General features: G+C 48.1%; 1 protein-coding gene and 1 pseudogene across 1 annotated transcript in view; both read left to right on the top strand.

Moving 5' to 3' along the window:
- The first annotated feature begins 263 nt into the window (after nucleotides 1-263).
- Nucleotides 264-5,583, top strand: LOC128378925 (actin-binding protein WASF3-like; annotated as a pseudogene).
- A 4,905-nt stretch (nucleotides 5,584-10,488) lies between these two features.
- The window catches only part of LOC128378879 (NLR family CARD domain-containing protein 3-like), a 47,377-nt gene continuing 34,175 nt past the window's right edge, over nucleotides 10,489-23,690 (top strand). The window contains exons 1-7 of the mRNA XM_053338455.1: nucleotides 10,489-10,577; nucleotides 13,063-13,173; nucleotides 19,494-19,572; nucleotides 19,764-19,992; nucleotides 20,237-22,037; nucleotides 22,446-22,619; nucleotides 23,182-23,355. Of these exons, the coding sequence (XP_053194430.1) occupies nucleotides 10,489-10,577; nucleotides 13,063-13,173; nucleotides 19,494-19,572; nucleotides 19,764-19,992; nucleotides 20,237-22,037; nucleotides 22,446-22,619; nucleotides 23,182-23,355 (2,657 nt within the window). The remainder of the gene's footprint in view (nucleotides 10,578-13,062; nucleotides 13,174-19,493; nucleotides 19,573-19,763; nucleotides 19,993-20,236; nucleotides 22,038-22,445; nucleotides 22,620-23,181; nucleotides 23,356-23,690) is intronic.

Genomic DNA, 23,690 nt, shown 5'->3' with positions numbered 1-23,690 from the left:
ACTCTGACACACACACAGTAACACACACTCTCACACACACACACACACTCAGACACACACACACACACTCTCACACACACACACACACATACATAATCACACACTTCTGTTCCTCAGGACATTCCAGCAGCTGCGTGTGATTGGCTGACAGACCTGTCAATCAGCTGGTGGCAGGTAGAGGGCAGCGGGTCAGGGGTCAGGGTCAGGGGTCAGGGGTCAGGGGTCAGCAGAGTAACGGTCTGTGTGTTCTCTGCAGGGGAACCATGCCGCTGGTGAAACGGATCATAGAACCTCGGTTCTTGTGCCGCGGTGCTCTGCCGGACGGAGTCGCCAGTGAGCTGGAGTGTGTCACCAACAGCACGCTGGCCGCCGTCATCAAGCAGCTGGGAGGACTCAGTGAGTACCGCACGTTCTAAGCCTGTTCTCCGGTTCTACCCCTGTTCTCTGGTTCCTCCCCAAACCCTGTTACTCTGGTTCTACCCCAAACCCTGTTCTCTGGTTCTAACCCAGATCCTGTTCTCTGGTTCTACCCCTATCTCTGTTCTCTGGTTCTACCCCTAAGCCTGTTCTCCGGTTCTACCCCTAAACCTGTTCTCTGGTTCTACCCCTAACCCTGTTCTCTGGTTCTAACCTTGTCCTCTGGTTCTACCCCAGACCCTGTTCTCTGGTTCTACCCCAAACCCTGTTCTCTGGTTCTACCCCTAACTCTGTTCTCTGGTTCTACCCCTAACTCTGTTCTCTGGTTCTACCCCAGACCCTGTTCTCTGGTTCTACCCCTAACCCTGTTACTCTGGTTCTACCCCAAACCCTGTTCTCTGGTTCTACCCCTAACTCTGTTACTCTGGTTCTACCCCTAACCCTGTTCTCTGGTTCTACCCCAAACCCTGTTCTCTGGTTCTACCCCTAACTCTGTTACTCTGGTTCTACCCCTAACTCTGTTACTCTGGTTCTACCCCTAACCCTGTTCTCTGGTTCTACCCCAAACCCTGTTCTCTGGTTCTACCCCTAACCCTGTTCTCTGGTTCTACCCCAAACCCTGTTCTCTGGTTCTACCCCTAACTCTGTTACTCTGGTTCTACCCCTAACCCTGTTCTCTGGTTCTACCCCAAACCCTGTTCTCTGGTTCTACCCCTAACCCTGTTCTCTGGTTCTACCCCAAACCCTGTTACTCTGGTTCTACCCCTAACTCTGTTAGTCTGGTTCTACCCCTAACCCTGTTCTCTGGTTCTACCCCTAACCATGTTCTCTGGTTCTACCCCAAACCCTGTTCTCTGGTTCTACCCCTAACCATGTTCTCTGGTTCCTCCCCAAACCCTGTTATTCTGGTTGTACCCCTAGCCCTGTTCTCTGGCTCTAACCATGGTCTTTGGTTCTACCCCTAACTTTGTTCTCTGGTTCTACCCCAAACCCTGTTCTCTGGTTCTACCCCAAACCATGTTCTCTGGTTCTACCCCTAACTCTGTTCTCTGGTTCTACCCCTAACCATGTTCTCTGGTTCCTCCCCAAACCCTGTTATTCTGGTTGTACCCCTAGCCCTGTTCTCTGGTTCTACCCCTAACTCTGTTCTCTGGTTCTACCCCTAACCCTGTTCTCTGGTTCTACCCCTAACTCTGTTCTCTGGCTCTAACCATGGTCTTTGGTTCTACCCCTAACCCTGTTCTCTGGTTCTACCCCAAACCCTGTTCTCTGGTTCTACCCCTAACTCTGTTCTCTGGCTCTAACCATGGTCTTTGGTTCTACCCCAAACCCTGTTCTCTGGCTCTAACCATGGGTCTTTGGTTCTACCCCAAACCCTGTTCTCTGGCTCTAACCATGTTCTTTGGTTCTACCCCAAACCCTGTTCTCTGGTTCTACCCCAAACCCTGTTCTCTGTGTGTGTGCAGGTCGCCATGCGGAGGACATCTTTGGGGAACTCTTCTCGGAGGCGAACTGTTTCTACGTCAGAATGAGCAGCTTGCAGGAGAGAGTCGACCTGCTGGCAGTGAAGGTGACACAGCTGGACTCTACTGTGGAGGAAGGTACTGCCCCCCCCCTCATCACTACTACCCCCCCCCCCCCCATCATTACTGCCCCCCCTCATTAATATTACTGCCCCCCCCCCCCCCCCCCCCCCAGTGTCTCTGCAGGACATCAACATGAGGAAGGCCTTCAGGAGCAGTACCATCCAGGACCAGCAGGTGGTGTCACGCAGCTCCATCCTGAACCCGGTTCTAGAGATGTACCACCGCTGCGACAAGCCCCCCCCCCTCAACATCCTGACCCCCTACAGGTTAGTCAGCCCCCCCCCCCCCCAACATCCTGACCCCCTACAGGTTTATTATGAAGTGTATTATAAGCACAACACTTTATCAAAACTTTATAGTAATAAACTGTGTGTTGCGTTCAGGGACTATAATAATAAACTGTGTGTTGCGTTCAGGGACGATCGTAATAATCTGTGTGTTGCGTTCAGGGACTATAATAATAAACTGTGTGTTGCGTTCGAGGACTATAATAATAAACTGTGTGTTGCGTTCAGGGACGATCGTAATAATCTGTGTGTTGCGTTCAGGGACTATAATAATAAACTGTGTGTTGCGTTCAGGGACGATCGTAATAAACTGTGTGTTGCGTTCAGGGACAATCGTAATAAACTGTGTGTTGCGTTCAGGAACGATCGTAATAAACTGTGTGTTGCGTTCAGGGACTATATTAATAAACTGTGTGTTGCGTTCAGGGACTGTAATAATAAACATGTTGTGTTGCATTCAGGGACTATAATAATAAACTGTGTGTTGCGTTCAGGGACTATAATAATAAACTGTGTGTTGCGTTCGAGGACTATAATAATAAACTGTGTGTTGCGTTCAGGGACGATCGTAATAAACTGTGTGTTGCGTTCAGGGACTATAATAATAAACTGTGTGTTGCGTTCAGGGACGATAGTAATAAACTGTGTGTTGCGTTCAGGGACGATCGTAATAAACTGTGTGTTGCGTTCAGGGACGATCGTAATAAACTGTGTGTTGCGTTCAGGGACTATAATAATAAACTGTGTGTTGCGTTCAGGGACTATAATAATAAACTGTGTGTTGCGTTCGAGGACTATAATAATAAACTGTGTGTTGCGTTCAGGGACTATAATAATAAACTGTGTGTTGCGTTCAGGGACTATAATAATAAACTTGTGTTGCGTTCGAGGACTATAATAATAAACTGTCTGTTGCGTTCAGGGACGATCAGAAGGACGGGCTGAAGTTCTACACCGATCCGTCGTACTTCTTCAGTCTGTGGAGAGAAAAGATGCTTCAGGCCACCGAGAACAAACGCAAAGAGAAGAGACGACAGAAGGTGATCAGTAGCTTCAGTTATCGATTATTGATCTGGAGGTTGACCAGTCTGTAGTTATTGATTATTGATCTGGAGGTTGACCAGTCTGTGTTTACTGATTATTGATCTGTGTGTGTATATCATGTGTGTTTGTGTGCAGGAGCAGAAACATGTGGAGGAGTCTTCAGGACGGGAGGTGAAGAAGGTGAGCGATGACATCACTACACCTCCCCTTTAATGACTCCTACACCTCCCCTTTAATGACTCCTACACCTCCCCTTTAATGACTCCAGTATTAACCCTTTAATGACTCCGGTATTAACCCTTTAATGACTCCAGTATTAACCCTTTAATGACTCCGGTATTAACCCTTTAATGACTCCTACACCTCCCCTTTAATGACTCCTACACCTCCCCTTTAATGACTCCAGTATTAACCCTTTAATGACTGCAGTATTAACCCTTTAATGACTCCTACACCTCCCCTTTAATGACTCCAGTATTAACCCTTTAATGACTGCAGTATTAACCCTTTAATGACTCCGGTATTAACCCTTTAATGGCTCCGGTATTAACCCTTTAATGACTCCGGTATTAACCCTTTAATGGCTCCGGTATTAACCCTTTAATGACTCCAGTATTAACCCTTTAATGACTCCTACACCTCCCCTTTAATGACTCCTACACCTCCCCTTTAATGACTCCAGTATTAACCCTTTAATGGCTCCGGTATTAACCCTTTAATGACTCCGGTATTAACCCTTTAATAACTCCAGTATTAACCCCCCCCCCCCCCCTCCAGGTGAGGAAGGCTCGTAACAGACGTCAGGAGTGGAACCTGATGGCGTACGATAAGGAGCTGCGTCCTGATGCTCGGGTCACTCCGTCTCCTCACCACACGTCTGACGGCTCGCTGTCACCTGACAGGTTCACGATCACATGATCAATTATTATCAGTTATTATAAAACACTGAGTCAGACTTCAGGTAAAGACATAAAATCTAGCTCGTATCGCCCCCTGCTGGCTTAATGAATTCATGCCCCCCCCCCCCCCCCCCCACAGATCGGGGGTGTCAGACGACCCCTGCAGCCCCCACCACCCCGACGTCCCGGGGTATGATGGGAAGGATCACGTTACCATGGTGACGGGAGGCAGCGGGCAGACTCAGTCGTTGGACCGCGCCCTCCGACCCGCGTCAGCATCCTCTGCTGTCGCCACGACAACCGCCCGGCAACACTCACTGGGCCGCAACCAGCCGCATCATCACCATCACCTAGCAACGCTTGCCGGCTCGGCCAATCAGAACGGAGGACGGCCCAACGCTGTCAAGGAGGCCACGTAAGACCCGGGACCAGGACTGACGTGGTTCTGTGTTTGGGGGGACCAGGATGTGGTTTTTGGGGTTCTGACCTTTGACCTCTCTCCCTCTACAGTGACCACCAGATCCCACCTGCCCCCCCCCCCACCGCCCCCTCTGATGACATCATCGGGACAGATGGCGTTCCCCAACAGCGCCACCCGCTCTGCTGCCATGGCAACCCCGCTGCATCCTGCAGCTGTTTCCGGTAACCAAGGTAACGACGATCGATCAGGTTCACTGATCAGGTTCATTGATCGGGACGTGGTCTTCACTGTGATCTGGTTTTTTGGTCTCCAGGTGGCGCTGTCCTGTCTCGCCCTTACAGCCCCTCCCCTCCCCCCCCCCCCTCCCCCAGCTAACTACACCCCCTCCCCCTCCCGGCCCACAGGCCAGGCTCCGCCCTTAAACACACCTCCGTTGCCCCTGGCGACCGACGGCAGGAAACCGTCTGTTCTGAACGTGCCGATGAACGACGCCCGCAGTGACCTGCTGGCCGCCATCCGCAGAGGTAAGTCACATGACCCCCACCCCCCCCACCCCCTCACATGACACCCCCCCCCCCCGCCTTGTTGTATAACCGCCTTGTTGTTGTCAAAGAGTGTGATGGGGGGGGGGGGGGGGGGGTTGTGGAGCCAAAAGTAGCCCCCAATAATTAGTAGAGGATAATTCAACCCTATGAGAAGCTTCCTCTGAGTCCAGCACCGGTTCTGTCCTGGTCTGACCCGGTCTGTCCTGGTCCTGGTCTACAGGGATCCAGCTCAGGAAGGTCCAGGAGCAGAGGGAGCAGGAGGAGGCGAAGAAACGCGAGCCGGCAGGAAACGACGTCGCCACGATTCTGTCGAGACGCATCGCTGTCGAGTACAGCGAGTCAGAGGAGGAGTCAGAGCCTGAGGAGCAGGAGTGGTCTGACTGAGGAGGAGAGGAGGAGGAGGAGAGGAGAAGAGGGGAAGAGGGGAGGAGAGGAGAGGAGGAGAGGAGAGGAGAGGAGGAGGAGAGGAGAGGAGGGGGGAGAGAAGAGGAGGAGAGGAGAGGAGAGGAAAGGAGAGGAGGAGAGGAGGAAGAGAGGAGGAGAGGAGAGGAGAGGAGAGGAGAGGAGAGCAGGAGGAGGAGAGGAGAGCAGGAGGAGGAGAGAAGGAGAGGAGAGGAGAGGAGAGGAGGAGTGGTCTGACTGAGGAGAGGAGGAGGAGAGAAGAGGAGGAGGAGAGGAAGAGGAGGAGGAGGAGAGGAGAGGAGAGGAGGAGGAGGAGAGGAGAGGAGAGGAGAGGAGAGGAGAGGAAAGGAGAGGAGGAGAGGAAAGGAGAGGAGAGGAGGAGAGGAGAGGAAGAGGAGGAGAGGAGAGAAACTGAAACTTTATTGATTATTAATAATTATTGTTCTAGTTGTTAATCAGCTGTTTGATCACATGACTTCAGATTTTTGTATTTTTTAAAGTTTCTCATTTTTAAATAATTTTATCTTTAATTAAATTATTTATTAATGTATTTATTTTAAATGTTTTGATTTAAAAGACATTTCTGTTTAATTTTTAATTTAAAGAAATATTTTTTTTTTTCCTGTAAATATTTTTAAGTATTTTTGTGATTGGACGTGTTGCTGCTGATTCAGCGTCGCCGTGGTAACCACAGACTCACATCCATCCCATGATGCACTCTGCTAAGTAATATGTGATGTCATTAGGATTGATGATGATGTCATCCCCAGCTTCAGTTTGTTACCTTCTGTCTGCTGATGATGTCACAGCGTGTACAGTCTGTGATTGGTCGTAGAGGTTTATTGATTATCTGATCGGTCTGTGATTGGTCGTAGAGGTTTATTGATTATCTGATCGGTCTGTGATTGGTCGTAGAGGTTTATTGATTATCTGATCGGTGTTCTGTGTGATTTTTGCATGTTGGTGGAAAAATAATAAAAGTGTGAAGTTTATATTTCAATTAAACTGAAGTTGAAGTTTATTGTTATTCCAGCTGAAGTTTAATAAAATGACTGAATTTAAAAACTCTTCAGCTAACAGACATAAAAGCAGTTACCGTTACCGTCCTCTTCCTCTTATCCTGGTCGGGTCGGGGGGGCAGCAGCCTAAGCAGGAAGCCCAGACTTCCCTCTCCCCAGCCACTTCGTCCAGCTCTTCCCGGGGGATCCCGAGGCGTTCCCAGGCCAGCCGAGAGACATAGTCTCTCCAGCGTGTCCCGGGTCTCCTACCGGTGGGACGGGCCCTGAACGCCTCACCAGGGAGGCGTCCGGGAGGCATCCTGACTAGATGCCCGAGCCTCTTCATCTGGCTCCTCTCAACGTGGAGGAGCAGCGGGTCTACTCCGAGCTCCTCCCGGATAACTGAGCTTCTCACCCTATCTCTAAGGGAGAGCCCAGCCAGCCTACGGAGGAAGCTCATTTCAGCCGCTTGTACCCGCCATCTTGTTCTTTGGGTCACGACCCAAAGCTCATGACCAGAGGTGAGGGTAGGAACCCAAAGCTCATGACCAGAGGTGAGGGTAGGAACCCAAAGCTCATGACCAGAGGTGAGGGTAGGAACCCAAAGCTCATGACCAGAGGTGAGGGTAGGAACCAAGACCGACTGGTAAATCCGGAGCTTTGCCTTTCGGCTCAGCTCTCTCTTCACCACGACGGATCTGTGCAGAGTCCGCATTACTGCAGATGCCGCACCGATCCGCCAACACACCATCCAGTCCCCCTTCTTAAAAAGAGGGACCACCACCCCAGTCTGCCAATCCAGAGGCACTGCCCCCGATGTCCACGCGACGCTGCAGAGTCGTGTCAACCATGACAGCCCCACAGCATCCAGGGCCTTGAGGAACTCGGGGCGGATCTCATCCACCCCCGGGGCCCTGCCACCGAGGAGCTTTTTAACCACCTCGGCGACCTCCACCCCAGAGATAGGAGAGCCCATACTCAACCCCAGGCCCTGCTTCCTTACCGGAAGGCGTGTCGGTGGGATTGAGGAGGTCTTCGAAGTATTCCTTCCACCGATCCACAACGTCCCGAGTCGAGGTCAGCAGCGCACCGTCCCCACCGTATACAGTGTTGACGGCGCACTGCTTCCCCCTCCTGAGACGCCGGATGGTGGTCCAGAATCTCTTCGAAGCCGTCCGGAAGTGGTTCTCCATAGCCTCGCCGAACTCCTCCCATGTCCGGGTCTCTGCCAGACGTTCCCAGCAGACCCTCACAATGCGTTTGGGTCTGCCAGGTCTGACCGACATCCTCCCCCACCATCGGAGCCAACTCACCACCAGGTGGTGATCAGCTGACAGCTCCACCCCTCTCTTCACCCGAGTGTCCAAGACATGCGGCCGCAAGTCCGACGACACGACTACAAAGTCAATCATGGAACTGCGGCCTAGGGTGTCCTGGTGCCAAGTGCACATATGGACCCCCCCCGCCCCTTATGCTTGAACATGGTGTTCGTTATGGACAACCTGTGACGAGTACAGAAGTCCAATAACAGAACACCGCTCGGGTTCAGATCGGGGGGGCGTTCCTCCCAATCACACCCCTCCAGGTCTCACTGTCTCTGCCAACATGGGCGTTGAAGTCCCCCAGCAGAACGAGGGAATCCCCAGAGGGACCAGCACCCCCTCCAAGGAGTCCAAGAAGGGTGGATACTCTGTGCTGCTGTTTGGACCATAGGCACAAACAACAGTCAGGATCCGTCCCCCCACCCGAAGGCGGAGGGAGGCTACCCTCTCGTCTACCAGGGTAAACTCCAACATACAGGCACCAAGCCGGGGGGCAATAAGTATTGCCACCTCTGCCCGGCGCCTCTCACCAGTGGCAACTCCAGAGGGGAAGAGAGTCCAACCCCTCTGGAGGAGACTGGTTCCAGACTGGTTCCAGACTGGTTCCAGACTGGTTCCAGACTGGTTCCAGAGCCCTTGCTGTGCGTCGAGGTGAGGCCGACTATATCTAGCCGGAACTTCTCAACCTCTCGCACCAGCTCAGGCTCCTTCCCCCCCAGAGAGGTGACGTTCCACGTCCCTAGAGCTAGCTTCTGCAGCCGAGGGTCAGACCGTCAGGGTCCCCGCCTTCGGCTGTCACCCAGCTCACACTGCACCCGACCCCTTTGGCCCTACCTACTGGTGGTGAATCCGTGGGAAGGTGGTCCCATGATCCCTCCAGGCCACAGTTGAAGAGAACCTATGATAAAGATTACAGACTTCTACATGCTTTGTAAGTGGGAAAACCTGCAAAATCAGCAATAATAATAAATGTTAGGTGTATTTTTAAAATGATAGTATGTATAGTTGTGTGATTTATTAGTATAAATATGTTTCGCTGTTACTTGTTGTATTGATCTTGTTTAACTTGAGTTTCCGTCTTCAGAAGCAGAGGAGCGTCTCATCTCTCTTGATGCTTTCATGTGAAGAAAATCAAGTCTCATGATCGATTGTCTCATTTCTCATTTTAACGGCTGCTCACAATCTTCTGAGGTTAGTTGGCATTGTCTGGTTTGTGTGAAAAATGATCACTCAGCAGGAAATGAGCAGTACCAGCTGTAACCTAGAGACCAATGAGGAAGTCAAAACAAAGAAAAAAGGAACAGAAAGAAACGTCTGCAATAAAAAAAGTCCTGTGAATAAAGTCATATTTACGGTGAAGAGGCTTTCTGTGTTCTTTCTCTCTGATGACTCGAGTCTGTGAAGGAGCTGAACTATTAACACCTGATCTCTGACTCTGCAAAGAGAAAGAAAGAAGAACCTTTAATGGTAAGAACCATTATTCTATGTGTGCATTCAGTAATATGATCTGTTGTGATTGAACAGATATATACATATATGATATGCTGTTTGTTCATCATGTGTTTTATATCAGTGGTGTGTGATGCTGCTGTAGTCCTGTCTAATAAGGGCAGAGGGCTCCTACTTTTTTATTTTATTTAGCTAAATTATTGCTTGATCTCATTTTTGTGAAATGAAAATCAAAGTAAAGTAAGTCTCAGTATCTCCTTGAGCATTAATTGTGAATAAAAAGTAAATGAGCACAAATATACAGAGTATAGGATAAATAATAAAAGCTAATGTGTCTTTACTTGTATGTTAAGTAACAAACTTCACTCTGGAGTTATTTCACATATAATAGTGTGTTATGGTGTTACAGTAAATCAGAGGCAAGCAGACCATCATTTCATATTGATTTAGACAAACCCAGGAAGAGGAAGACAAAAGAGGAAGAGCTGAGACAGACACTGATGATTGGTCTTTGGTACACTATTACTAATAATAATGTGAATATTTCTCCATATAATATAAAGATTATGACATTCATTGTACTAAACTTTAGATAAACAGGCTAAAGTGATTGACTGTTGATTTTGTAAAACTGTTTCTTGAAGTCAGTAATTGTGTATTTGATTCATTTAATTGGTCGTATCAAAGGTCACCTCATCCAGTCATCTTGAACCTGACAAACATTATGACAGTTATTATAATAACTAATCCACAGTTACAACAGAAAGAGTTTGTTTCACAGGTGGGACGGTTAGTGATGAACAGGTAATAAAAGCCATATAATAATATACTATGAAATGTGTTAAAAGAAGGTGACAGAAATACTGTTGAAAACATCTTTTCATTCATGATATTCAGTTATTTAATCAGGCAAATGAAAAGTCAAAGGAACATTCAGAAACTAAGTTATTAAACATTAAAGCTGAGTGAAAGTCTTTAAATAGTTTGTTACTTTGGCTCCATCTGGTGGTGGAATGAATAATGACAGGATGTTAGACAGCAGTGCAGACCTGTGTGATGTGCAGCTGGTTGTAATGAATGAGCATGTTGTTGTGTTTGTGTGAAGGTGTTTCTCTGCTATGGATCAGTGTGAGGACAGAGAGGAGGGAGTCCCTCCCTCTAAAAGCTCTCTGTGTGGGGAACATGACAGCCAGACCAAAGCTCAGAGGTGAGATGAGGATCTCTAACTGTCCATCACTGTTCTCCACTCACATCACTCCACCATCATTATTCACACTCACTGTCACATCTGACACTCAACTACTGAATAATAAGTCACAATAACTCAGAATGAACTACTAACTTTGTGAGTTAACAAAGAGCTCAACCACTGATTAGTCAACTAATCAACTAAGATGAGACAGCATCTTTCATCAGATGACATTTTGATGAACAGGAGAACGTTTCTCATCCACTGTCTTCTTACTGATTTTCATTCTGCTTCTAAAACTTCAGCTGCTGACAGTCTGCTCAAAATTCATCTTTTTAAACTCTTTGATTTGTTGTTTGTTAGTATCAGGATGCAGCAGCAGAGAGCAGACTCTCTTGAACCCAGCTGTGTGTCCATGAAGAGTGACGACTCTATGAGTCGTCTTCCTCCTGTGTTTAAAGATGGACAACCTGCTGATGGAAGGTAAGAAGTTAAAAATGGTTTGTTGGCTGTTTGGGCTGAATAAACCTCCTGTGTTATGTGGGGCGGAGCAGGTGAACCAGGCACAAACACCACAGACAGGTTAAATGGAAACAGCTTTAATGCTCAGAAACCAACAGACAGGCTTACAGACCATAAAGGGAAAGCAGTTCAAATAAGGTTGAAACCAGCAGGAACAGGTAACAAGAGGAACAGGAACAGACAGGAACAGCATCACAATCTAGTGTCTAGAGTGAAAGAAAATGAGTGGGAGCAGTATATGTAGTGAGGAGCTGATGAGGGAATTACACAGTGGCAGCAGGTGAGCAGGTGGGTTTGAAACTGAAGGCAGGGACAGAAACAGACAGGACAACACAAACAGAGCTTAAACAGGAATCATGACAGTCGCCCCTCAAGGGACAGCTCCCAAATGTCCCTCCAGGCTGGTCAGGAGGGAGAAAACAAAGAGGAGAAAGAAGGCAGGAAACTTTGGAGACCAAGTTGTCAAAAAAACCATGTAGAAAGGAGACCAAGAGACAGGAGGACCTCAGCATGGGGGGGCTGATGTTTTGGGAGCTGGCTGGGTGTCTGTGGAGGCAGCAGAGACTCAGTGAAGCTGGTCAGCAGAGACTCAGTGAAGCAAGGCAGTTTTATTTATATAGCGCATTTCATACACAATGGCAACTCAATGTGCTTTACATAAAACAGAAACATTAAAACATACAATTAACCCCCACCCCCCCATAATAAAAACAAAGTACAGAAAAATAGAAAGACATACACAAAATGCTAGAATTGAGCATTAAATATAAGATTGCAGCATAAAATTATAAATTAGCTTTATGGAGGAGCTGGACAGCAGAGACTCAGTGAAGCTGGACAGCAGAGACTCCGTGAAGCTGTGCAGCAGAGACTCAGTGAAGCTGGACAGCAGAGACTCAGTGAAGCTGGGCAGCAGTTCTTTGGTGTTAACTACATGCTTTTTCAATTTCTTTTACTGGAGGGGTCATGGAAGTTCACACATCGAGTCTACATGTGTTTTGTGGACTTGGAGAAGGCTTAGGAGGCTGGGAGGTGTTCTCTGGGAGTTTGGGGTACCAGGGTCTCTGCTGTGAGCCATTGGGTCCCTATACAACCGCTGTGAGAGCTGTGTTCACAAGTCAGACCTGGTTTCAGTGGGTGTTGGGCTCCATCAGGGCTGTCCCTGGTCTCTGATCCTGTTTGTGATCTTCATGAACAGAGTGACAAAGTGCAGCTGGGGAAAGGAGAGAGTCCAGTTTGAGGACCTCAGAATCTCCTCTCTGCTGTTTACGGTTGATGTTATTCTGTTGGACTCTACATGTGAAGTCCTCCAACAGACTCTGGGACAGTTTGCAGCCGAGTGAAGCGGTAGGGATGAGCGTCAGCACCTCCACATCTGAGGCCATGCTGCTCTGCTGGAAAACGGTGGACTGCCCCCCTCAGGGTTGGGGGGGGGAGTCACTGCCCCAATCAGAGGAGTTGAAGTATCTCACGGGTCTTCATCACAGTGAGGGTCAGATGGAGCATGAGATCGACAAGTGGATCAGTGCGGCATCAGCAGTGATGCCGGTGTTGTATCGGACCGCCCTGGTGAAGAAAGAGCTAAGCCTGAAGGTGAAGCTCTCAGTTTACGGGTCAGTCGACGTTCCAACCCTCACCTATGGTCATGAGCTTTGGGTAGTGACCAAAAGAATAAGACCGTGGATACAAGTGGCTGAAAACAGAGTGTCTGGGCTCAGCCTTAGAGATAGGGTCAGGAGTTCAGCCATCCGGGGGAGGCTAGGAGTCGAGTCGCTGCTCCTTCACATGGAAAGGAGCCAGCTGAAGTGGTTCAGGCATCTGTTCAGGATCCTCCTGGAATCCCCCCATTAGAGGAGTTCCACGGATTATATATCCCTTCCGGCCTGGCCAGCAGAGACTCATTGAAGGTGGACAGCAGAGACTCAGTGAAGCAGCTTTGGTGTTAACTACATGTTTTTTTTCACTTCTTTATTCATATCAGGATGCAGCAGCAGAGAGCAGACTCTCCTGAACCCAGCTGTGTGTCCATGAAGAGTGACCGGTCTAAGGGTGGTCTTGTTAAGTTTAAAGATGGACAACCTGCTGATGGAAGGTAAGAAGTTAAAAATGGTTGGTTGGCTATTTGGGCTGAATAAACCTGCTGTGTTATGTGGGGTGGAGCAGGTGAACCAGGCACAAACACCACAGACAGGTTAAATGGAAACAGCTTTAATGCTCAGAAACCAACAGACAGGCTTACAGACCATAAAGGGAAAGCAGTTCAAATAAGGTTGAAACCAGCAGGAACAGGTAACAAGAGGAACAGGAACAGACAGGAACAGCATCACAATCTAGTGTCTAGAGTGAAAGAAAATGAGTGAGAGCAGTATATGTAGTGAGGAGCTGATGAGGGAATTACATAGTGGCAGCAGGTGAGCAGGTGGGTTTGAAACTGAAGGCAGGGACAGAAACAGACAGGACAACACAAACAGAGCTTAAACAGGAATCATGACAGTCGCCCCTCAAGGGACAGCTCCCAAATGTCCCTCCAAGCTGGTCAGGAGGGAGAAAACAAAGAGGAGAAAGAAGGCAGGAAACTTTGGAGACCAAGTTGTCAAAAAAACCATGTAGAAAGGAGACCAAGAGACAGGAGGACCTCAGCATGGGGGGGCTGATGTTTTGGGAGCTGGCTGGGTGTCTGTGGAGGCAGCAGAGACTCAGTGAAGCTGGTCAGCAGAGACTCAGTGAAGCAAGGCAGTTTTATTTATATAGCGCATTTCATACACAATGGCAACTCAATGTGCTTTACATAAAACAGAAACATTAAAACATACAATTAACCCCCACCCCCCATAATAAAAACAAAGTACAGAAAAATAGAAAGACATACACAAAATGCTAGAATTGAGCATTAAATATAAGATTGCAGCATAAAATTATAAATTAGCTTTATGGAGGAGCTGGACAGCAGAGACTCAGTGAAGCTGGGCAGCAGTTCTTTGGTGTTAACTACATGCTTTTTCAATTTCTTTTACTGGAGGGGTCATGGAAGTTCACACATCGAGTCTACATGTGTTTTGTGGACTTGGAGAAGGCTTAGGAGGCTGGGAGGTGTTCTCTGGGAGTTTGGGGTACCAGGGTCTCTGCTGTGAGCCATTGGGTCCCTATACAACCGCTGTGAGAGCTGTGTTCACAAGTCAGACCTGGTTTCAGTGGGTGTTGGGCTCCATCAGGGCTGTCCCTGGTCTCTGATCCTGTTTGTGATCTTCATGAACAGAGTGACAAAGTGCAGCTGGGGAAAGGAGAGAGTCCAGTTTGAGGACCTCAGAATCTCCTCTCTGCTGTTTACGGTTGATGTTATTCTGTTGGACTCTACATGTGAAGTCCTCCAACAGACTCTGGGACAGTTTGCAGCCGAGTGAAGCGGTAGGGATGAGCGTCAGCACCTCCACATCTGAGGCCATGCTGCTCTGCTGGAAAACGGTGGACTGCCCCCCTCAGGGTTGGGGGGGGGAGTCACTGCCCCAATCAGAGGAGTTGAAGTATCTCACGGGTCTTCATCACAGTGAGGGTCAGATGGAGCATGAGATCGACAAGTGGATCAGTGCGGCATCAGCAGTGATGCCGGTGTTGTATCGGACCGCCCTGGTGAAGAAAGAGCTAAGCCTGAAGGTGAAGCTCTCAGTTTACGGGTCAGTCGACGTTCCAACCCTCACCTATGGTCATGAGCTTTGGGTAGTGACCAAAAGAATAAGACCGTGGATACAAGTGGCTGAAAACAGAGTGTCTGGGCTCAGCCTTAGAGATAGGGTCAGGAGTTCAGCCATCCGGGGGAGGCTAGGAGTCGAGTCGCTGCTCCTTCACATGGAAAGGAGCCAGCTGAAGTGGTTCAGGCATCTGTTCAGGATCCTCCTGGAATCCCCCCATTAGAGGAGTTCCACGGATTATATATCCCTTCCGGCCTGGCCAGCAGAGACTCATTGAAGGTGGACAGCAGAGACTCAGTGAAGCAGCTTTGGTGTTAACTACATGTTTTTTTTCACTTCTTTATTCATATCAGGATGCAGCAGCAGAGAGCAGACTCTCCTGAACCCAGCTGTGTGTCCATGAAGAGTGACCGGTCTAAGGGTGGTCTTGTTAAGTTTAAAGATGGACAACCTGCTGATGGAAGGTAAGAAGTTAAAAATGGTTGGTTGGCTATTTGGGCTGAATAAACCTGCTGTGTTATGTGGGGTGGAGCAGGTGAACCAGGCACAAACACCACAGACAGGTTAAATGGAAACAGCTTTAATGCTCAGAAACCAACAGACAGGCTTACAGACCATAAAGGGAAAGCAGTTCAAATAAGGTTGAAACCAGCAGGAACAGGTAACAAGAGGAACAGGAACAGACAGGAACAGCATCACAATCTAGTGTCTAGAGTGAAAGAAAATGAGTGAGAGCAGTATATGTAGTGAGGAGCTGATGAGGGAATTACATAGTGGCAGCAGGTGAGCAGGTGGGTTTGAAACTGAAGGCAGGGACAGAAACAGACAGGACAACACAAACAGAGCTTAAACAGGAATCATGACAGTCGCCCCTCAAGGGACAGCTCCCAAATGTCCCTCCAAGCTGGTCAGGAGGGAGAAAACAAAGAGGAGAAAGAAGGCAGGAAACTTTGGAGACCAAGTTGTCAAAAAAACCATGTAGAAAGGAGACCAAGAGACAGGAGGACCTCAGCATGGGGGGGCTGATGTTTTGGGAGCTGGCTGGGTGTCTGTGGAGGCAGCAGAGACTCAGTGAAGCTGGTCAGCAGAGACTCAGTGAAGCAAGGCAGTTTTATTTATATAGCGCATTTCATACACAATGGCAACTCAATGTGCTTTACATAAAACAGAAACATTAAAACATACAATTAACCCCCACCCCCCATAATAAAAACAAAGTACAGAAAAATAGAAAGACATACACAAAATGCTAGAATTGAGCATTAAATATAAGATTGCAGCATAAAATTATAAATTAGCTTTATGGAGGAGCTGGACAGCAGAGACTCAGTGAAGCTGGGCAGCAGTTCTTTGGTGTTAACTACATGCTTTTTCAATTTCTTTTACTGGAGGGGTCATGGAAGTTCACACATCGAGTCTACATGTGTTTTGTGGACTTGGAGAAGGCTTAGGAGGCTGGGAGGTGTTCTCTGGGAGTTTGGGGTACCAGGGTCTCTGCTGTGAGCCATTGGGTCCCTATACAACCGCTGTGAGAGCTGTGTTCACAAGTCAGACCTGGTTTCAGTGGGTGTTGGGCTCCATCAGGGCTGTCCCTGGTCTCTGATCCTGTTTGTGATCTTCATGAACAGAGTGACAAAGTGCAGCTGGGGAAAGGAGAGAGTCCAGTTTGAGGACCTCAGAATCTCCTCTCTGCTGTTTACGGTTGATGTTATTCTGTTGGACTCTACATGTGAAGTCCTCCAACAGACTCTGGGACAGTTTGCAGCCGAGTGAAGCGGTAGGGATGAGCGTCAGCACCTCCACATCTGAGGCCATGCTGCTCTGCTGGAAAACGGTGGACTGCCCCCCTCAGGGTTGGGGGGGGGAGTCACTGCCCCAATCAGAGGAGTTGAAGTATCTCACGGGTCTTCATCACAGTGAGGGTCAGATGGAGCATGAGATCGACAAGTGGATCAGTGCGGCATCAGCAGTGATGCCGGTGTTGTATCGGACCGCCCTGGTGAAGAAAGAGCTAAGCCTGAAGGTGAAGCTCTCAGTTTACGGGTCAGTCGACGTTCCAACCCTCACCTATGGTCATGAGCTTTGGGTAGTGACCAAAAGAATAAGACCGTGGATACAAGTGGCTGAAAACAGAGTGTCTGGGCTCAGCCTTAGAGATAGGGTCAGGAGTTCAGCCATCCGGGGGAGGCTAGGAGTCGAGTCGCTGCTCCTTCACATGGAAAGGAGCCAGCTGAAGTGGTTCAGGCATCTGTTCAGGATCCTCCTGGAATCCCCCCATTAGAGGAGTTCCACGGATTATATATCCCTTCCGGCCTGGCCAGCAGAGACTCATTGAAGGTGGACAGCAGAGACTCAGTGAAGCAGCTTTGGTGTTAACTACATGTTTTTTTTCACTTCTTTATTCATATCAGGATGCAGCAGCAGAGAGCAGACTCTCCTGAACCCAGCTGTGTGTCCATGAAGAGTGACCGGTCTAAGGGTGGTCTTGTTAAGTTTAAAGATGGACAACCTGCTGATGGAAGGTAAGAAGTTAAAAATGGTTGGTTGGCTATTTGGGCTGAATAAACCTGCTGTGTTATGTGGGGCGGAGCAGGTGAACCAGGCACAAACACCACAGACAGGTTAAATGGAAACAGCTTTAATGCTCAGAAACCAACAGACAGGCTTACAGACCATAAAGGGAAAGCAGTTCAAATAAGGTTGAAACCAGCAGGAACAGGTAACAAGAGGAACAGGAACAGACAGGAACAGCATCACAATCTAGTGTCTAGAGTGAAAGAAAATGAGTGGGAGCAGTATATGTAGTGAGGAGCTGATGAGGGAATTACACAGTGGCAGCAGGTGAGCAGGTGGGTTTGAAACTGAAGGCAGGGACAGAAACAGACAGGACAACACAAACAGAGCTTAAACAGGAATCATGACAGTCGCCCCTCAAGGGACAGCTCCCAAATGTCCCTCCAGGCTGGTCAGGAGGGAGAAAACAAAGAGGAGAAAGAAGGCAGGAAACTTTGGAGACCAAGTTGTCAAAAAAACCATGTAGAAAGGAGACCAAGAGACAGGAGGACCTCAGCATGGGGGGGCTGATGTTTTGGGAGCTGGCTGGGTGTCTGTGGAGGCAGCAGAGACTCAGTGAAGCTGGTCAGCAGAGACTCAGTGAAGCAAGGCAGTTTTATTTATATAGCGCATTTCATACACAATGGCAACTCAATGTGCTTTACATAAAACAGAAACATTAAAACATACAATTAACCCCCACCCCCCCATAATAAAAACAAAGTACAGAAAAATAGAAAGACATACACAAAATGCTAGAATTGAGCATTAAATATAAGATTGCAGCATAAAATTATAAATTAGCTTTATGGAGGAGCTGGACAGCAGAGACTCAGTGAAGCTGGGCAGCAGTTCTTTGGTGTTAACTACATGCTTTTTCAATTTCTTTTACTGGAGGGGTCATGGAAGTTCACACATCGAGTCTACATGTGTTTTGTGGACTTGGAGAAGGCTTAGGAGGCTGGGAGGTGTTCTCTGGGAGTTTGGGGTACCAGGGTCTCTGCTGTGAGCCATTGGGTCCCTATACAACCGCTGTGAGAGCTGTGTTCACATTCTATGCAGTAAGTCAGACCTGGTTTCAGTGGGTGTTGGGCTCCATCAGGGCTGTCCCTGGTCTCTGATCCTGTTTGTGATCTTCATGAACAGAGTGTCAAAGTGCAGCTGGGGAAAGGAGAGAGTCCAGTTTGAGGACCTCAGAATCACCTCTCTGCTGTTTACGGTTGATGTTATTCTGTTGGACTCTACATGTGAAGTCCTCCAACAGACTCTGGGACAGTTTGCAGCCGAGTGAAGCGGTAGGGATGAGCGTCAGCACCTCCACATCTGAGGCCATGCTGCTCTGCTGGAAAACGGTGGACTGCCCCCCTCAGGGTTGGGGGGGGGAGTCACTGCCCCAATCAGAGGAGTTGAAGTATCTCACGGGTCTTCATCACAGTGAGGGTCAGATGGAGCATGAGATCGACAAGTGGATCAGTGCGGCATCAGCAGTGATGCCGGTGTTGTATCGGACCGCCCTGGTGAAGAAAGAGCTAAGCCTGAAGGTGAAGCTCTCAGTTTACGGGTCAGTCGACGTTCCAACCCTCACCTATGGTCATGAGCTTTGGGTAGTGACCAAAAGAATAAGACCGTGGATACAAGTGGCTGAAAACAGAGTGTCTGGGCTCAGCCTTAGAGATAGGGTCAGGAGTTCAGCCATCCGGGGGAGGCTAGGAGTCGAGTCGCTGCTCCTTCACATGGAAAGGAGCCAGCTGAAGTGGTTCAGGCATCTGGTCAGGATCCTCCTGGAATCCCCCCATTAGAGGAGTTCCACGGATTATATATCCCTTCTGGCCTGGCCAGCAGAGACTCATTGAAGGTGGACAGCAGAGACTCAGTGAAGCAGCTTTGGTGTTAACTACATGTTTTTTTTCACTTCTTTATTCATATCAGGATGCAGCAGCAGAGAGCAGACTCTCCTGAACCCAGCTGTGTGTCCATGAAGAGTGACCGGTCTAAGGGTGGTCTTGTTAAGTTTAAAGATGGACAACCTGCTGATGGAAGGTAAGACTTTGGCATCCAGTAATCAGAGCAGCATTTAAAGGAGTTCATTTAGTCATCATGACAGAACATCTTTAATAAGCTGAGTGCAGATTTGAGTCATTAAATGTCCTTAAACGTGATGTTTTCTCCACAGAGTTCAGCAGCAGAGCTCAGAGGTTCCCAGTGATCAGTCTGCACAGCAGCATCAAACACAGCTGAACTCTATATTTATGGTGTGTACATGTACAAACACACCTTTTACTATTAACTCCATCAACCACAGATGAAATAGTAAAGTAGCATTCAGGTCCTAACAGTGTCCATGCTGCTCTGTTTAGACCAGCAGGCCTTCAGACTGACACATGAATCACATGTTGTGTTCTACCAGTTTAAATGAAATGTTCACTTTATCTTTCTGTTCCAGCTGCTGGAGGAGAACATCCTCACTTTTGTGAAGAAGGAGTTGAAGAGAGTCCAGAGGGGTCTGAGTCCAGGTGACCCAGAATGCTTAGAGAGTCAGAGTGAGGATGAGGAGGTGTTGGACGGTGAGGAGGAAGAGCAGAGGAGGAGCAGCAGAAAGGCATTTCTGAAGATCACAGTGCACTTCCTGAGGAGAATGAAGCAGGAGGAGCTGGCTGAGCGTCTGCAGAGCAGTAAGAGAATTTTAACAGATTTAACATGATGGAGAGGAAATGGAGGCAACATGGGAGAGGTTTCAAACTCTGCTGTTAATATGCTGCACACATCTGCATCAGATCAGAGGCTGTTTGTCCTCCACTGATGAGCTGAATAAAACTGATGGAGGAGGAAAAACTACACAGACACACTTACATGTTCAGATTTCTAGACTTTCTGTAGGATCCACTCACTGATTTCATTTGTTGTTTGTTCATTCAGGAGCTTGTGCTGCAAAGTGTCGACGTAAACTCAAGTCTAACCTGCAGAAGAAGTTCCAGTGTCTGTTTGAGGGGATCGCTAAAGCAGGAAACCCAACCCTTCTGAATCAGATCTACACACCGCTCTACATCACAGAGGGAGGGACTGCAGAGGTCAATGATGAACACGAGGTCAGACAGATTGAAACAGCATCCAGGAAACCAGACAGACCAGAAACAACAATCAGACATGAAGACATCTTTAAAGCCTCACCTGGAAGAGATGAACCAATCAGAACAGTGATGACAAAGGGAGTGGCTGGCATTGGGAAAACAGTCTTAACACAGAAGTTCACTCTGGACTGGGCTGAAGACAAAGCCAACCAGGACATACACTTCACATTTCCATTCACTTTCAGAGAGCTGAATGTGGTGAAAGAGAAAAAGTACAGCTTGGTGGAACTTGTTCATCACTTCTTTACTGAAACCAAAGAAGCAGGAATCTGCAGGTTTGAAGAGTTCCAGGTTGTGTTCATCTTTGACGGTCTGGATGAGTGTCGACTTCCTCTGGACTTCCACAACACTGAGATCCTGACTGATGTTACAGAGTCCACCTCAGTGGATGTGCTGCTGACAAACCTCATCAGGGGAAACCTGCTTTCCTCTGCTCGCCTCTGGATAACCACACGACCTGCAGCAGCCAATCAGATCCCTCCTGAGTGTGTCGGCATGGTGACAGAGGTCAGAGGGTTCACTGACCCACAGAAGGAGGAGTACTTCAGGAAGAGATTCAGAGATGAGGAGCGGGCCAGAACCATCATCTCCCACATCAAGACATCACGAAGCATCCACATCATGTGCCACATCCCAGTCTTCTGCTGGATCACTGCTACAGTTCTGGAGGATGTGTTGAAAAGCAGAAAGAGAAGAGAGCTGCCCAAGACCCTGACTGAGATGTACATCCACTTCCTGGTGGTTCAGTCCAAACTGAAGAAGGTCAAGTATGATGGAGGAGCTGAGACAGATCCACACTGGAGTAAAAAGAGCAGGAAGATGATTAAGTCTCTGGGAAAACTGGCTTTTGAGCAGCTGCAGAAAGGCAACCTGATCTTCTATGAATCAGACCTGACAGAGTGTGGCATCGATATCAGAGCAGCCTCAGTGTACTCAGGAGTGTTCACACAGGTCTTTAAAGAGGAGAGAGGGCTGTACCAGGACAAGGTGTTCTGCTTCATCCATCTGAGCCTTCAGGAGTTTCTGGCTGCTCTTCATGTCCATCTGACATTCATCAAGTCTGGAGTCAATCTGGTGGCAGGAAAACAAACATCCAGGTGGTCTAAAGTCTTCAAAGACAAACCTGAACCAACACGTTTCTACCGGAGTGCTGTGGACAAGGCCTTAAAGAGTCCAAATGGACACCTGGACTTGTTCCTCCGCTTCCTCCTGGGTCTTTCACTGCAGACCAATCAGACTCTCCTACGAGGTCTGCTGACACAGACAGGAAGTAGCTCACAGACCAAACAGAAAACAGTGGAGTACATCAAGAAGAAGATGAGTGAGAATGTGTCTGCAGAGAGAAGCATCAATCTGTTCCACTGTCTGAATGAACTGAATGATTGTTCTCTAGTGGAGGAGATCCAACAGTACCTGAGATCAGGAAGTCTCTCCACAGATAAACTGTCTCCTGCTCAGTGGTCAGCTCTGGTCTTCGTCTTACTGTCATCAGAAAAAGATCTGGATGTGTTTGACCTGAAGAAATACTCTGCTTCAGAGGAGGCTCTTCTGAGACTGCTGCCAGTGGTCAAAGCCTCCAACAAAGCTCTGTAGGTGCACACAGAACTATCCAGATTAATCTTTGCTCAAGACATATTTACAATAGTTTTCTTTTGTTCTGCTGATTCTTCTCCAGACTGGCTGACTGTGACCTCTCAGAGAGAAGCTGTGCAGCTCTGTCCTCAGTTCTCAGCTCCCAGTCCTCTAGTCTGAGAGATCTGGACCTGAGTAACAACGACCTGCAGGATTCAGGAGTGAAGCAGATTTCTGCTGGACTGGAGAGTCCTCACTGCGGACTGGAAACTCTCAGGTTTGATAAGTGATTTATATTACAATATTACTATTTATTCTGATTACTTTATTATTAACTGTCACATCTACAGCTGATTTATCATCAAAGTTTAGACTTATTTCAACACAAATATTATTTGTCGTCTTGTTCATTATTGTATCTCCAGACTGACTGACTGTCACCTCTCCGAGAGAAGCTGTGCAGCTCTGTCCTCAGTTCTCAGCTCCCAGTCCTCTAGTCTGAGAGATCTGGACCTGAGTCACAACGAACTGCAGGATTCAGGAGTGAAGCAGCTTTCTGCTGGACTGGAGAGTCCACACTGCGGACTGGAAACTCTCAGGTCAGTTTTTATGATTCTGTTTATAAAGTAATATTTTGTTTTCCCCAGTTCCTAGTGTACATGAAGAGTTCTTATACTAAACATACTTTCTGTACCTTCTGAGATGATGTGTTGTAACATCAAAGGTGTTAAAAGTCTTCTCATTCTGTACTAAAGTAGAAGTTTTCCCCAGTCAGTACAGTAGCCAAGTACAGATACTTTCTTACTTCCCTCCTCTGTGTAATATCAAGTATACAGTAAGTACAATTCCTTTCACACCAACATTTAATCTTTAATGAAGACTCAATGTGCATACTGTAAACATCATTACATTGCTATTAAATCTTCTCACTGTAAAGACATTTCTTCTGCCAAAATAAAAACAGAATGGCATCAGATTAAACTCTGAGCTTCAGTAATTCAGCCTCCAGCAGCAACAGGTGGTAACCCTCACCCTCTCCTACTAACCTAAACATACAGCAGGGGGCGCTGAGTGTCAACATAAAGGCCTGAAGGACAAAATCCTGTTTATTGAGTTGAGAATGTTTTTAAGCTCATTAGATGAAGTGTTCCATGTGTTCAGTCTGTCAGGATGTCTGATCACAGAGGAAGGCTGTGCTTCTCTGGCCTCAGCTCTGAGTGCCAACCCCTCCCATCTGAGAGAGCTGGACCTGAGCTATAATCATCCAGGAGACTCAGGAGAGAAGATCCTGTCTGCTGGACTGGAGGATCCACACTGGAGACTGGACACTCTCAGGTATGGACAGATAGGTGGACACTCTCAGGTATGGACAGACAGGTGGACACTCTCAGGTATGGACAGACAGATGGACACTCTCAGGTATGGACAGACAGATGGACACTCTCAGGTATGGACAGACAGGTGGACACTGTCAGGTATGGACAGACAGGTGGACACTCCGGTATGGACAGACAGGTGGACACTCAGGTATGGACAGGTGGACACTCTAAGGTATGGACAGACAGGTGGACACTCTCAGGTATGGACAGACAGGTGGACACTCTCAGGTATGGACAGACAGGTGGACACTCTCAGGTATGGACAGACAGATGGACACTCTCAGGTATGGA

Source organism: Scomber japonicus, chromosome 2 (genome assembly GCF_027409825.1).
Source record: "Scomber japonicus isolate fScoJap1 chromosome 2, fScoJap1.pri, whole genome shotgun sequence".
In the NCBI taxonomy this organism is placed as follows: domain Eukaryota; kingdom Metazoa; phylum Chordata; class Actinopteri; order Scombriformes; family Scombridae; genus Scomber; species Scomber japonicus.
This window is presented reverse-complemented; position numbering and strand designations above follow the sequence as displayed.